Source organism: Tenebrio molitor, chromosome 9, assembly GCF_963966145.1.
Source record: "Tenebrio molitor chromosome 9, icTenMoli1.1, whole genome shotgun sequence".
NCBI lineage: Eukaryota > Metazoa > Arthropoda > Insecta > Coleoptera > Tenebrionidae > Tenebrio > Tenebrio molitor.
This window is the reverse complement of record NC_091054.1, coordinates 4,857,015-4,872,270: the sequence shown is the minus strand read 5'-3', so window position 1 is coordinate 4,872,270 and position 15,256 is coordinate 4,857,015. Positions and strand designations below refer to the sequence as shown.

Sequence of the window (15,256 nt, the reverse complement as noted above, 5' to 3'; positions counted from 1 at the left end):
GTAATGCTGCGACAATTTTGAACCTCCCGATTCTTTATTTACCAATTAAATGTCATTTTTGGATTTTGATTTTTAAATGGAATTTTATAGTTTTTGCAGATATTTTCTACAACTTTGATTCTTACCTATTAACGATGGCCTGATTGATTTCTTTGGCATATAAAACGTTGTTGTTTCATTATACAGGTTATTATAAATTATTGTAGTCGAAGCAGGCCATGTCCGCTTTCATGTGAACTGTCAATTTTTGTCGCTATCACTGTCATTTTTTAAGTGAAAAGTGCGGTGATGAAGCTTTTCTTTATTTTTTTTTAATAACGATTGAATCCAAAAATATTGAGTTGTTTTGCAACAAGTCTAAAAATATTGAGTTGTTTTGCGTCCAATTTAACTCCTGTGTGTACTCACTTATTCGCATCATTTTGATGTTTTTTATATGGAGCGGCAATTCAGTTTTTACGCCTACTTGGACTACAATCATTTATAATAACCTTGTATTTAATCTGATCTGAGAAAGTTACTGCAATGTTGATATTAAGATAAGATTTCTCAATAAAAACAATAGATATTGTGCTCCACCGGTGAATGGAATTTTAAATTATCTCAACGACAACTAAAACAAATCATAACCGAATAAAAAGGATTGTTCTGACTGACACTATCTTGCAGTGATGTAATTTTTTATTTTATTATCTACGGATCCAAGTATACTTTTTACTATCTCCATATCTTCCCTTTGTATGTGTCGAGAGTATATTTCCTTGTTTAAGAAGCTTCAATGTGACCACACTTAACACTGCAGCAAGCATTTTTCTTAATTGAAATCAAACAATTTCACCTGAAACCAATATTTTTTATTTCGTAACAACAACTGGAGATTCTGTGGTACCGAGGCGTTTGATCAGTTGAGAGAGGAAGGATTCTTCATTGGTGACATGATCTGGAGCTTTGCCGACTTCCAAACAGCTCAAAGTATTTCATATGTGTTAGAGCAGTCTATGGGAAACTAAGAGTTGGAGGTAACAAAAAGGGAATTTTTACGAGGAATCGACAGCCCAAGGCAAGTGCCCATCTCTTGAGGAAGCAAGCGCTGTTGAGCTCTGGCACCAAATCTAGATGAGGTCGACTTACCTGACGATCTTAATGAATATGTTATTGGAGGCAGTACCGTCAGAGACGAACTGTGAATTTAAATATGTTACAAACATTAAAGAATAAATGAAAGAAACAAAAAGTAAACATGTATTACGTTGTTTTTTTAACACCCAAAGAAAATGTCTGGTTTTGTGATGTAGAGATAGGAGGATATATCGCAAACTGCTACCTTTATCAAAACAACTCTCTTGGTTGTACTCACAGCTGTCTATCAAGTCTTTTTATTATTATGCATTATGTTGTGTCTCTCAAGTAGGGTACTACTAAAACAAACTTAAGTGTTTACATGTCAAAGATAAGTTCTCTTGTCAAAACTAGCCATTGTTTCTCGTTAAATATATTGATATCCTTTCTAAAGTGACAACTGCTAAACAATAGGTAGCAGCAGTCATTCACAAGTAAGTGATCTTGCTACAAAGTCAAATAGTTTGTTTTCACTTATTACTAAATAAACTATTAGGAAACCTTCTGGGAATCCCAATCAAGTCAAAATGGTGCGTTCATTAGTGTGTTGGGGTCGGCAGTACTCTATACTACTCCGTCTACTTATATAGATGACATAACAGTCTTAACAGATGTCGACGGTACTAATGGTTTCGTCAACTACACTGTTGCAGTTAGTGCAAAAGCCAGTCTCGTTTGCAAAACCGGTACCGAAGTCGTTTCCGATACTGTTTTGAGCGGTACTCTCTTCCTCCAAAACACCAATTTCTGGTGGCCGCTTCTTGATGCACCCCAATCCTGGATATCTCTACTCCCTTCATGTCCAACTTCTCCACAGCTCCGGCTCTCAGCTAGAGAGATACAATTTGCCAGTGGGCATCGTTACCATCACTTGGGATCCCTACCATCACATCAGCTGCGCGCCGTCGGAGCGTGCGGGACCATCCCCAGCCAGGCTATAAAAGGGATGCTCGCATGGACAATTAATCATTATTCATTTGATCATTCGAGCTCCCTCAAGAGTCTCACCATAAACCTTTGTTAACTTTGTTTACCTTTGTGTAAATAAACTATTTACAACACAAACACTGTTAAAAGTGACTCCACAACGTGAGGCCTAATGTTAAAAATGGAATTTTATAGTTTTTGCAGACATTTTCTACAACTTTGATTCTTACCTATTAACGATGGCCTGATTGATTTCTTTGGCATATAAAACCTTGTTGTTTCATTATACAGGTTATTATAAATTATTGTAGTCGAAGCAGGCCGTGCCCATGTTATTAAATTTTTGCCGCTTTCATGTGAACTGTCAATTTTTGTCGCTATCACTGTCATTTTTTAAGTGAAAAGTGCGGTGATGAAGCTTTTCTTTATTTTTTTTTTAATAACGATTGAATCCAAAAATATTGAGTTGTTTTGCAACAATTCTAAAAATATTGAGTTGTTTTGCGCCCAATTTAACTCCTGTGTGTACTCACTTATTCGCATCATTTTGATGTTTTTTATATGGAGCGGCAATTCAGTTTTTACGCCTACTTGGACTACAATCATTTATAATAACCTTGTATTTAATCTGATCTGAGAAAGTTACTACAATGTTGATGTTAAGATAAGATTTCTCAATAAAAACAATAGATATTGTGCTCCACCGGTGAATGGAATTTTAAATTATCTCAACGACAACTAAAACAAATCATAACCGAATAAAAAGGATTGTTCTGACTGACACTATCTTGCAGTGATGTAATTTTTTATTTTATTATCTACGGATCCAAGTGTACTTTTTACTATCTCCATATCTTCCCTTTGTATGTGTCGAGAGTATATTTCCTTGTTTAAGAAGCTTCATTGTGACCACACTTAACACTGCAGCAAGCATTTTTCTTAATTGAAATCAAACAATTTCACCTGAAACCAATATTTTTTTATTTCGTAACAACAACTGGAGATTCTGTGATACCGAGGCGTTTGATCAGTTGAGAGAGGAAGGATTCTTCACTGGTGAGATGACCTGGAACTTTGCCGACTTCACAACAGCTCAAAATAGTTCATATGAGTTAGAGCAGTCTATGGGAAACTAAAGTTATACATTTCTAGCTTATATAAGAGTTGGAGGTAACAAAAAGGTAATTTTTACGAGGAATCGACAGCCCAAGGCAAGTGTCCATCTCTTGAGGAAGCGCTGTTGGGCTCTGGCACCCAAAGAAAATGTCTCGTTTTGTGATGTAGATCGAATTTAACAATTGTAAGGCAGAACTAGTACTTTTTATAATAATTAAATCCAACGTAGGAGGATATATCGCAAACTGCTACCTTTATCAAAACAGCTCTCTTGGTTGTACTCACAGCTGTCTATCAAGTCTTTTTATTATTATGCATTATGTTGTGTCTCTCAAGTAGGGTACTACTAAAACAAACTTAAGTGTTTACATGTCAAAGATAAGTTCTCCTGTCAAAACTAACCATTGTTTCTCGTTAAATATATTGATATCCATTCCAAAGTGACAATTGCTAAACAATCGGTAGCACCAGTTGCTCACAGGTGAGTGATCTTGCTACAAAGCCAAATTTGTTTTCACTTATTACTAAATAAGCTATTAGGAAACCTTCTGGGAATCCCAATAAAATCAAAATGGTGCCTTCATTACTCTGTTGGGGTCTTGTCGCTTTTGCACATTTTACATCTGCTGGAATCCTTTATCCTCGAGCTTCGGAAAGTCGTGATTTGCGTACTTTGGACGGTTTGTGGAGCTTCGCTTTGACCAACAATTCGGTCAATGGACGCACTGAAAAGTGGTACCAAGTCAATTTTAAAGCTGTCGACGATCTCCTCATCCAATCCATGCCAGTACCGGCAAGTTACAACGACGTAGGTTCCGACGCTGATCTCAGAGATCATGTAGGACTAGTGTGGTACCAAAGAAATTTCTTTGTGCCAAAATCCTGGGATGGTCAAAGGGTTTGGATCAGGTTTTCGTCAGTTTGCAGAGCAGCAGAAGTGGTAAGTACTGATTTCCAGTACCACTTCATTTACGTTTATGAATTCAATTATGAATACGTAAACTAACTAGGTTTTTGTTAATAGTGGATTAATGGAGAATGGGTTGTTAGTCACGACATCGGCCATTTGCCCTTCCAAGCAGAAATATCATCGCTTGTGAGCTATGGGTATGAAAATACGGTCACAGTTTCCGTTGACAATACACTGCTAAACACCACCGTTCCTCAAGGAGCAGTCGAGGAACTTGTCAGGTACAAATATACTTCCAAAATACAAGGTCTATACTCTCTCGTTCCAGTGGACGAATCAAACAAACTTATACATTTGACTTTTTCAACTACGCCGGAATTGATCGTCCGGTAGTACTCTATACTACTCCGTCTACTTATATAGATGACATAACAGTCTTAACGGATGTCGATGACACCAACGGTTTCGTCAACTACACTGTTGCAGTTGAAGGGTCAGATACAGTGACCGCAAAAGTCAGTCTCGTTGACAAAACCGGTACTGAAGTCGTCTCCGATACTGTTTTGAGCGGTTCTCTCTTCGTCCAAGACGCCAATCTCTGGTGGCCCTACTTGATGGACTCAAATCCTGGATATCTCTACTCCCTTCAAGTCCAACTTCTCGACAGCTCTGGCTCACTTGTAGACAAGTACTCGTTGCCTGTGGGCATCCGTTCCATCACTTGGGACTCGAAGAGTGTCAAAATTAACAACAAGCCGATCTATCTGCGCGGATTTGGACGTCACGAAGACTCAGATATCAGAGGCAAAGGTCTAGATTTACCTCTTATCGTCCGAGATTACAACCTGATCAGATGGATAGGAGCCAATGCTTATCGCACCTCTCATTATCCCTACGCTGAAGAAATCATGGATTTGGCCGACTCGTTAGGAATCATGATTATCGACGAGTGTCCCGCTGTCAACACAGAAAACTATTCCGATGAACTCCTGGAGAACCACAAGAAGTCGTTGACTGAGTTGATACAAAGAGACAAGAACAGACCCGGAGTTGTCATCTGGTCGGCAGCGAACGAACCCAGGACTCAATACGAAGCAGCGGAAGACTACTACAAAGAAGTCGTGGCGCACATTAAAAGCTTGGATCCTAGTCGTCCTGTGACTGTTGTCAACGCTCAAGCACCTGACAGTGACTACTCCGGGCAATTCCTCGATATTGCTTCTTATAATATGTACTACGGTTGGTACCACAACCCCGGAGACGTCGACACTATTATTCCAACCGTCCTCAATGTGTCTAGACGGTGGAACGAGTTGCACAACATCCCCGTCATAATGACGGAATACGGTGCAGACACTCTCGAAGGTCTCCACATTGTAACTCACCTACCAATCATGCTATTGTATCTTAATCAACTCATTTCAGTTGCCAGCCTTCGTCTGGTCTGAAGAATATCAAGACGTAATTCTCAGCAAACACTTCGAAGCTTTCGACCAGTTGAGAGAGGAAGGGTTCTTTATTGGTGAAATGATCTGGAACTTTGCCGACTTCAAAACCGATCAGAGTAACGACTCTTGCGAATTGATCCAACAGAATTAAAATCGCGATGTTGTAGCTTACACCAGAGTCGGAGGAAACAAGAAAGGGATTTTTACCAGAAGTCGACAGCCCAAGGCCAGTGCTCATCTTCTGAGAAAGCGATACTGGGCTCTGGCACAAAATCTAGATGATGCAGAAGTACCTGACGATCTCGTGGATTACATTATTGCAAGCAGTACCACAAGAAATGAACTATGAAACTGATCAAAGTTGTTATAAGTCAATAAAGGTTCTGTTAAAAAATAAAGTGTGATGATTTTATTACCTGGAGTGTTAGTCATAATTGATGAAAAGTGGAAAAATAAATTTGGACAAAGCCTTATGGTGTGAGTAATGCAACACAAATCTGCAACAAAACAATTGAGTCACTTGATGGAATACGGTTTTGACCCCTTACGAGGTAATCTCAAACCGAAATCTACTAGTTCAATGCCATAGATCCGAAACTGATCAAACTTTGTACGTATTATAAGATTTGGAAAAAGTGATAACGATACAATGTGTTGTAAAAACATGAGTAATAACCGAAATTGTTATCTAATTACTAAAGCTCCAGTAGGTCTTGGATTATGGTCTTTCTATAATTGTCAAAATATTCAGTGACAAATTTTTCTTAAGTGTTCATGTGTCAGTGATAAACTGCCATGAATCATTCCCTTAATTTCTTATTATATAAACCCTTCTCGATTCAAAGGCGGCAGATGACAGCCACCTCGCAAGTAAGTCTAATTGATTCTCTTTGAACTGTTCTAATTTGTCGTAGCTCTTTTCTTTTCAGAAATTTGTAGCCTTCTGGTGTATCGAAAGCGAGCCAATCTTGTCATAAAATGTTACCAATCATCTTTTGCCTCAGCATTTTGGTGTTCGGTAAGAGTGAATCCGCTGGAATTCTTTATCCTCGAGCTTCGGAAAGTCGTGATTTGCGTACTTTGGACGGTTTGTGGAGCTTCGCTTTGACCAACAATTCGGTCAATGGACGCGCTGAAAAGTGGTACCGAGTCAACTTCAAAGCTGTGGATGATCTCAACGTCCAGTCCATGCCAGTACCGGCGAGCTACAACGACATAGGTTCCGACGCCGATCTTAGAGACCACGTAGGACTGGTGTGGTACCAAAGGAATTTCTTTGTGCCAAAGTCGTGGAACGGTCAGAGGGTTTGGATCAGGTTCTCGTCTGTTTGCAGAGCAGCACAAGTAGTAAGTACTGATTTCCAAACACTAGTACCGCTTTATTTAGGTGGCAATACATTTTTTGATTGGTAAACTGACTCGCTATTCTGTTAATAGTGGATTAATGGAGAGTGGGCTGTTAGCCACGACATCGGCCACTTGCCTTTCCAAGCAGATATCTCATCTCTTGTGAACTATGGGGATGAAAACATGATCACAGTTTCCGTCGACAATACATTGCTGAACACCACCATACCTCAAGGAGCCCTTCAGGAACTATCAAGGTAAATTAATAATCATCCAAGGTGCAAAACCCACATTTTGGTGTTTCAGTGGACGAATCAAACAGACCTACAACTTCGACTTTTTCAACTATGCGGGAATTGACCGTCCGGTGGTACTCTACACCACTCCCACGACTTACATCGACGATATAACAGTCGCAACAGATGTCGGCGGTACCAGCGGTTTCGTCAACTACACTATCGCAGTTGAAGGGTCAGATACAGTGACGGCAAAAGTGAGTCTCGTTGACAAAACCGGTACTGAAGTCGCAACCGATACTGTCTTGAGCGGTACTCTCTTCGTCCAAAACGCCAATCTCTGGTGGCCCTACTTGATGGATCCCAATCCCGGATATCTCTACTCCCTTCAAGTCCAACTACTCGACAGCTCTGGGTTTCTTGTGGACAAATACACGTTGCCAGTGGGCATCCGTACCATCACTTGGGATTCGAAGAGTGTCAAAATTAACAACAAACCGATCTATCTGCGCGGATTTGGTCGCCACGAAGACTCAGACATTAGAGGCAAAGGTCTAGACCTACCTCTCATCGTTCGAGACTACAACTTGATCAAATGGATAGGTGCCAACTCTTATCGTACCTCTCATTATCCATACGCTGAAGAAATCATGGATTTGGCTGACGAAGTGGGGATTATGATCATAAATGAAAGTCCCGCGTTAAATACAGAAAACTACTCCGATGAATTGTTGGAAAATCATAAACGATCCTTGACTGAACTCATACAAAGAGACAAGAACCGACCTGGAGTCATCATCTGGTCAGCATCCAACGAACCCAGGACACAACTCGTGGAAGCAGAAGACTACTACAGAGAGGTTGTGGCGCATATCAAAAGCTTGGACACCAGTCGTCCTGTGACTGTCGTCAATTACCAACTCCCCGACGAAGAATATTCAGGACAGTTCCTCGACATTGCCTCTTGCAACATCTATTTCGGTTGGTACACCAATCCCGGTGATCTCGATACCGTTGTTGCTGATGTTATTGCCGGGGCCAAACGATGGAACGAGTTGCACAATATTCCTGTGATAGTTACGGAGTACGGGTCAGACACCCTGGAAGGTCTACATTTCGTAAGTAACGCTCCAACCCAAGGATTTTATCTTAATTCAAACGTTTCAGCTGCCGGTGTATATCTGGTCTGAAGAGTACCAAGACGCGCTCCTCAGCAAACACTTCGAAGCATTCGACCAAATGAGAGAAGAAGGTTTCTTGCTCGGTGAAATGATTTGGAACTTTGCCGATTTTAAAACCGAACAAAGTAATCATATTTTTAACATGGACTGATCCGTGAAGACTTTTAATTGTACTTTTAGGTTTCCTCAGAGTGGGTGGAAACAAAAAGGGCCTTTTTACGAGGAACCGACAACCCAAGTCCAGCGCTTATCTCATGAGAAAACGTTACTGGGCCTTGGCACAAAGCTTGGACGATGCTGATGTTCCTGATGATCTCGACGGATACATTTTTGAAAGTAGTATCGCAAAGGATGAACTATAAATTCTTCTTGTCTGTTTTATTCACGAATTGAAACTAATAAACTTTACGTCATACTACGATTTTTATTTGCATTTGTATTTTTATGTAACGCAGTTATTAGGTGACAATCAATTTTTTCCCAGAAATTGTGTCAAATATAATATTTCAATGACAACAGTATAGAGTGAGCGGCAAAAGTATGGAATAAATTCCTTAAAAATTAAACAAAATTTTTTTCAAAAAAATCTTTGAACAGGTCAATTTTAGTTTATAAAATTACATGTTTTAGTACCAAAGAAAATTCCAAGCAGTCATTTGTTTTCGAGTGATAACGTCATCGATATTTTTTTTAAATGGAAACCCCCTATTTTTTTTCTTGATTCTGATAGCCCTCTTAATTGTCTAAATGACAGTATAAAAATTTTGTTATCTACATAAGGAAATTTTTGAGAAAAAAAAATAATAACTTTGGAAAAAATAAATTTTATAACGAACAAAAACAAGTCAAAAAATCAAGTAGGTAAATCAAACAGTCAAATGTTACTGTCAATTTCATTCGTATGTGTTATTTGTTTTACAAAACGTTTTCGAAAATGACTCATTTAACAGAAACACAACGTATAGAAATTTTAATTTTGATTGGGTGCTGGGATAAAACTAAAACAGGGGGAATTTCTTCATAAACTTGCTTATTGTCAACAAGAAAAAAAATAGGGGGTTTCCATTTAAAAAAAGTATCGATGACGTCATAACTCGAAAACAATTGACTGCTTGGAATTTTCTTTGATACTGAGTACTTAATTCAGTACTAATCCAGCCATGAGTTTGTTACCCTATCTTGCTTATTTAGTAATTTCCTTCGCCTACACCGAGGCTGGAATTCTCTATCCTCGCGTTTCTGAAACTCGCGAACATATCTCCTTAGACGGAATATGGAATTTTGCTCTTGTATTTTTGTGTATTTTTATAAACTAAAATTGACCTGTCCAAAGATTTTTTTGAAAAAAATTTTGTTTAATTTTTAAGGAATTTATTCCATACTTTTGCCGCTCACTGTATAATAATTAGTTATTTACGAACCAAGTGCGGGAAGACGATGTTCCCGCATGAGCGCATTTTTTAAAGCACGAGCGACGAAGGAGCGAGTGCCTTTAATTAATGCGCGAATGAACGGAAGATGTCTTCACGCAAGTGGTTCGTACAATATTTTTTGTACGAAAATTAAATTAAATTTTTTTGTTTTAATACATTAAACATAAACGAACATAAAACCAAGTAGGCAGTGATCTTTGGTTATTGGAAACAATTGCTTCACTTGATATTTCAATTTTTGCAATAATTTGTGAATTTTGTAGGAACAATTTTCAACGATTATAAATGTTTCCGTAATTTTTTAATGAAGGAAAACCCAGGGAAGTTGTATTTTATGAACTAAATTTTATTATTATCAAAACAGATTTTTTTTTGAATGCCTCAAAGGGCCAGTGTTTTTTGCAATTTTTACATTCGAGTCGACCGGGAAGCACTCGTTTCGGAGCGAGCGTTGGATGTTGGAAGCGTTGCTTTCAAGGCTATGAGTACAAAATAGTTATTTATTTAACGAGTTCGCGTGTAAATTGGCCTTTTTTTGGTATGAATGGGCCAGATTAAAACGCGAGTGAAACGAGCGTTTTAAGAAGGTTGAGGCGTTACACAACAATAAAGAAATAAATCTAAAATATTTTTTTTCAATAGAGTAGTTCATTACACAATTTTTTGTAATAAATCCAAGATCATTAGGAAGCTTATTAAGTAATAAATGCAATAAAACTGTTACATGTATCTTACGGAAAATATCAAATGTTTTTTTGTTCGACGACTCCCTTAAAGGCTCCAAATCGCTTAAAATCTTAACTTGACGTTTCGTTTTGACAAGTTGTCACATTTATCAAAATCCGTTCACATAGGAGGAAATTCGACAATTCTGACAGTGTCGAACAAAAAATACAGATTATATCATACATAGACAACACAGTAAACCTACTGTGTTGTCTATGATTATGATATCATATCAAGAGGTACTTGACAACTTGACATATTAATTAAATGATTTTATCCAAGTGTATTGTTACTGGATCACCATGATCTCATACCTTAATAGAATCTTAGATATTCTCAGTACAAAAGTACCTACCAGTACCAAATAGAAATGAAAAACACAAGTTGCTAATATTTCCACTAAATGATAAAGGTACTAAAACTATCCTCTGGCCCTTAGGACTGTTGGAAAGGAAAGATAAGACCAAGAACGCCAATTCTTCGGAATGTTGGTACTCATGAACTTGTCAACTATATTTCCAAAAAATGTCAAGAAAGATTAACTCCTGTAAACAGGATACAGATAATCTGATTGTGTTGATTTTTACATCGAGAAATCAAATATAAACTTCGACTTCAGCACTACTTAATTCAGTACTAATCCAGCCATGAGTTTGTTACCCTATCTTGCTTATTTAATAATTTCCTTCGCCTACACCGAGGCTGGAATTCTGTATCCTCGCGTTTCCGAAACTCGCGAACAAATCTCCTTAGACGGAATATGGAATTTTGCTCTTACCGACCCCACAAACGCAACAAAGGGACACGCTGAGGGTTGGTACTTGCGTGATCTGAGAGCTGTGGACAGTTTAGATGTTACCTTAATGCCAGTACCTTCAAGCTACAACGACATCGGTACCGACGGCTTCGGTCTGAGAGACCACGTGGGGCCGGTGTGGTACCAACGTAGTTTCATCGTGCCCACATCATGGACCGGACGAAGAGTCTGGATCAGGTTCTCTGCAGCAAATTACGCTGCAGATGTTGTAAGTGTCTTCCACAAATAATCACCAACAATTCCTGCACTGCTTCGTACCAGTGGATCAATGGAGAAGCCGCAGTTTCGCATTCAATCGGTCATCTACCGTTCCAAGCTGAAGTGACTTCTCTTGTCAATTACGGAAGTCGAAGTACCATCACGGTTTCAGTCAACAACACTATGAGCGACACGACAATACCAGAAGGGTCCATCCAAGAACTGAACAGGTTCGTGTCGATGCAAAGTCAAGACTAGACCACAGGCTTTGTGTTGCAGTGGTCGAATCAAACAGGAGCACAAGTTTGACTACTTCAATTACGCCGGAATTGACCGCCCGGTAGTACTTTATACAACTCCGTCCACCTATATCGACGACATATCAGTCGTAACAGATGTCGATGGTATCAACGGTTTTGTCAACTACACCGTTACCGTAGAGGGTTCAGATGATGTAACCGCAAGGATCGGTCTTGTAGACAAAGATGGAAACGAAGTGGCCACCGATACTGTTCTGGAAGGGAGTCTTTTCATCCCAGATGCAAACTTATGGTGGCCGTACTTGATGGACCCCAATCCTGGCTACTTGTACTCTTTGGAAGTACAACTCTTCGACACTTTTGGTACTCTCTTGGACAAGTACGAGCAACCTGTTGGTATTCGTACCATTTTTTGGGACTCCGACAGTGTCAAAATAAACAACAGATCTATCTATTTGAGAGGATTTGGACGCCACGAAGACTCAGACATTAGAGGAAAAGGTTTGGACCTACCCTTGATTATAAGGGATCACAATTTGATTAAATGGATAGGGGCAAATGCTTATCGAACCTCTAACTATCCCTATGCTGAAGAAATTATGGATCTAGCCGACCAATTAGGAATTATGATCATAAATGAATGTCCAGCTGCTAGTATAAGGTAAAAGTTATTATCTAAATGTTTCAAATTATTAATTGACGTCCGCATTTTAGAAATCTAGGAGGGGAGTTGCTCGAAAATCATAAACAATCCTTGACTGAAATGTACAACAGGGACAAGAACAGACCCAGCGTGATCATGTGGTCTGCAGGAAACGAACCTGGTAATAGCAGTGCTCAAACAACCGACGATCATTTCAGGTGATTTTGTTTTAATTACATTTGCATTTTTTTCAACTACAAAACAATTGAAGGGAGGTATTTGCGCACATTCACTCTTTAGATAGCACCCGTCCTGTCACGGTCATCAACTTCAACGGTCGCCATGGCAATGAAGGGGGCGAATACATTGACATCATCGGTGTCAATTACTTTTCAGGGTGGTCCGTGGACGTTGGAAAGCTCGATGCGGTCGTTAACAATGTTCTCAAGGGAGCACAACACTTACGATCTGAATTCAACAAACCAATAATGATAACCGAGTACGGTACAGACACTCTAGAAGGTCTACACATGGTACAAAACTCTCTTCTACTCGTCAGTACTTCTGATCGATCAAATTTCAGCTTCCGTCTTTTATTTGGACCGAAGAGTACCAAACCGAGCTTATCAGTCGTTTTTTCCAAGCTTTTGATCAGTTGCGCAGCGAGGGTTACTTCATCGGAGAGATGATTTGGTCCTTTGCCGACTTTAAAACCGACCAAGGTAGGTATTACTCCTGAATTCGCAATCTACTCTTTTCGACATTCCGTTCTTTTATAGGTATTAATAGAGTGGGCGGCAACAGAAAGGGAATTTTTACCAGAAACAGAGAACCGAAAGCGAGCGCACATCTACTGCGAAAGCGCTATTGGGCTTTGGCGGAGCTTTTGGACGGCGTTGAACCGCCAGCTGATATGAACGAGTACATAATTGGCAATTAATGGTGCTATTCTGTAAGCAAAAGTTGCCCACTGTAAGTCTATAACCCTATAAGCTACAGTCTGTAACACAAAATGGTATTCTCCAAGAGAAATTGTCTCTGTAACATACATTCTATAGCTTACAGTCGCTGTAAATTTATGGTGAGACAAATCGTCACCATAAGCACTGTAAAGCCTCTGTAAGTCATAATAAATGTCAGTACATGTAATCTTGACGTTTGCTTTCTTGTTAATTCTGCTCATTCTTTTGGCGATAAAACGGGACCAGTACCAATTGCGTTTAATTTCTTGGACAACTTATCCGAAGACTTCTGTACGCATTATCTCGAAGGACCAGATTTGTTGCGATATCGTTTTGCGCTTCTAAAATGAGTAAAGACTTCTTTGCAGATGCTTTCTCGTTTATTTCTCGATTACAAGTGCCGTACAGTACAGTTGTTAGTTACAACTAGGGGTTTGAGTTGGGGGGAGGTACTCCCACCAGTGGTGTAGGGCTAACGGCCTGAACAACTTCCAAAGGTAATTTGGGGTAATGTTTGGATTTAATTCGCCAGAACAAAAAATATCATCCGGTTCCACTAATTTCAAATATTCTTCGTAGTTACTGCTCGGAAGTTGTATTTTGGCACCTTTTTCGTTTTGTAATTGTTCATTTAGACACTTTCCATTTTTGAAAGGTACGAAATTTGCATTGCTCACTCGGGCAAAGCTTACTCCACTAATTTTCAAATGTATTGAATACCTCTGTAAGGCAAATGCTTACAGAGGTATTTAGAGAATACGAATTTTATGTATCTCTGTAAGGACGTTTCTTACATTGCTCTGTTAGCTACATACCGTAACTTTTTACATTATTCAGTGAAATTTTAGAGAATAGCACTATAATTTGTATGCATTTTTTCTAACTGTCGCTGCACTCTCCTTTCGATTGTCACGCAATTTAATGTGCGGTTGTGGACCCAACACACTCCACAAACTGCATTTCAAAGTCATACTTAAATGAAAATATTAAATATAATTAAGTTGGAGATTGGTAGTTTCTTTTCACTTTCCTTGATTACTCCAATTGGGGGGACAATTTTAATTACGAAAAACTTACGATCCCCACCTGTACGTTTTAGTTATGCATCTTTCTCGATCTTTCTCATAACTTTCATCACGTCGAACAAAGCTAATTACAAAAATCGTCTATCAATAGAAATCTTTCAACTGTAGTGGTTCCACGCCAACATCCACTTCTTCGGCGGCGGTCCCGACAGAATCACGATCTTTGTGGAGACCGCCGGGTGAGCGTCTGCGCAGTACCATCTGGTGCCGCCCCAAAAGCAGAGGTCTCTTTTGCCGTACCATCTCTGAGAGCGAGAGCACCTTGTGTCCTTGGGCCCTTCAAACTGACCCAACACACATCGCCTATCAAATTGGATACGCTGCGCTGTATTCCTCGGGGGCAGCACTCGAGCTCTTGTACAGTACTTGAAGAAGTTGGACAGTCGCAACTTCACGAGAGCTGCAGTAGGTGCCACCATCGTCAACTCCATCAAACTGGAGCTGCCTCCGCTGTTTTCTGCCGCTCTGGAACCCGACCACGACGATGCTTTTATCACCGAAAGCAGTTACGATTTGCTCAAATCTGGGAACTTCGAGAGGGTTCCGTACGTGGTGAGGTTCAATTCGGAGAAGTAGTATCGTAAAAAATGAACTATAAATTCTTCTTGCCCGTTTTATTCATGAATTGAAAACTAATAAAGTTTTTAGTATATTGTGCTGGTAGTAGTGTCTACTGCCTTGACGACGTCTCGCTTCCACATTTTGACTTTGTTTTGTTTTATTATGTTCTGTGTCAATGTTAAGGAACTTCCTCACGATATGACATGAGTATAATAATATACCTTTTTGAATTTCAACTACCAATGTGTTACCTAAATCCAGAATTTTTAAATTTTTAAAAAGAGATG

At 39.3% G+C, this 15,256-nt stretch overlaps 3 protein-coding genes across 4 annotated transcripts; all 3 read left to right on the top strand.

Moving 5' to 3' along the window:
- Nucleotides 1-3,492: 3,492 nt before the first annotated feature.
- Nucleotides 3,493-5,918, top strand: LOC138138191 (beta-glucuronidase-like). Its single transcript, XM_069057981.1, has 6 exons — nt 3,493-3,643; nt 3,703-4,102; nt 4,187-4,353; nt 4,401-5,448; nt 5,498-5,636; nt 5,688-5,918. The coding sequence occupies exons 2-6, from the start codon at nt 3,734-3,736 to the stop codon at nt 5,867-5,869; spliced, it is 1,905 nt and encodes a 634-aa protein (XP_068914082.1). The 5' UTR covers nt 3,493-3,643; nt 3,703-3,733; the 3' UTR covers nt 5,870-5,918.
- A 328-nt stretch (nt 5,919-6,246) lies between these two features.
- On the top strand, nt 6,247-8,699 carry LOC138138192 (beta-glucuronidase-like). Its single transcript, XM_069057982.1, has 6 exons — nt 6,247-6,390; nt 6,435-6,867; nt 6,958-7,124; nt 7,174-8,221; nt 8,271-8,409; nt 8,465-8,699. Exons 2-6 carry the CDS (start codon nt 6,499-6,501, stop codon nt 8,644-8,646), a joined length of 1,905 nt encoding a protein of 634 aa, XP_068914083.1. The 5' UTR covers nt 6,247-6,390; nt 6,435-6,498; the 3' UTR covers nt 8,647-8,699.
- Nucleotides 8,700-11,079: 2,380 nt separating this feature from the next.
- LOC138138119 (beta-glucuronidase-like) lies at nt 11,080-14,329 on the top strand. 2 transcript variants are annotated; one of them, XM_069057866.1, is made up of 8 exons: nt 11,080-11,468; nt 11,522-11,688; nt 11,738-12,379; nt 12,433-12,579; nt 12,633-12,894; nt 12,945-13,083; nt 13,141-13,302; nt 14,188-14,329. In XM_069057866.1, exons 1-7 carry the CDS (start codon nt 11,091-11,093, stop codon nt 13,299-13,301), a joined length of 1,896 nt encoding a protein of 631 aa, XP_068913967.1. In that variant the 5' UTR covers nt 11,080-11,090; the 3' UTR covers nt 13,302; nt 14,188-14,329. The 2 variants fall into 2 exon arrangements, with proteins under 2 accessions (XP_068913967.1, XP_068913966.1); XM_069057865.1 differs by lacking the exon at nt 14,188-14,329 and having other exon boundaries at nt 13,141-13,510.
- The last annotated feature ends 927 nt before the right edge of the window (nt 14,330-15,256 follow it).

What these genes read in the sequence shown, in the direction of transcription:
- LOC138138119 (XM_069057866.1), top strand. Translation starts at nt 11,091, where the DNA reads ATGAGTTTGTTACCCTATCTTGCTTATTTAATAATTTCCTTCGCCTAC. An exon ending in TCCATCCAAGAACTGAACAG is followed by an intron (nt 11,689 to 11,737) that starts GTTCGTGTCGAT and finishes TTTGTGTTGCAG; the next exon opens with TGGTCGAATCAAACAGGAGC. An exon ending in ACAACCGACGATCATTTCAG is followed by an intron (nt 12,580 to 12,632) that starts GTGATTTTGTTT and finishes AAACAATTGAAG; the next exon opens with GGAGGTATTTGCGCACATTC.
- LOC138138191 (XM_069057981.1), top strand. Translation starts at nt 3,734, where the DNA reads ATGGTGCCTTCATTACTCTGTTGGGGTCTTGTCGCTTTTGCACATTTT. An exon ending in GCAGTCGAGGAACTTGTCAG is followed by an intron (nt 4,354 to 4,400) that starts GTACAAATATAC and finishes CTCTCGTTCCAG; the next exon opens with TGGACGAATCAAACAAACTT. An exon ending in CGACTTCAAAACCGATCAGA is followed by an intron (nt 5,637 to 5,687) that starts GTAACGACTCTT and finishes GCGATGTTGTAG; the next exon opens with CTTACACCAGAGTCGGAGGA.
- LOC138138192 (XM_069057982.1), top strand. Translation starts at nt 6,499, where the DNA reads ATGTTACCAATCATCTTTTGCCTCAGCATTTTGGTGTTCGGTAAGAGT. An exon ending in GCCCTTCAGGAACTATCAAG is followed by an intron (nt 7,125 to 7,173) that starts GTAAATTAATAA and finishes TTGGTGTTTCAG; the next exon opens with TGGACGAATCAAACAGACCT. An exon ending in CGATTTTAAAACCGAACAAA is followed by an intron (nt 8,410 to 8,464) that starts GTAATCATATTT and finishes TTGTACTTTTAG; the next exon opens with GTTTCCTCAGAGTGGGTGGA.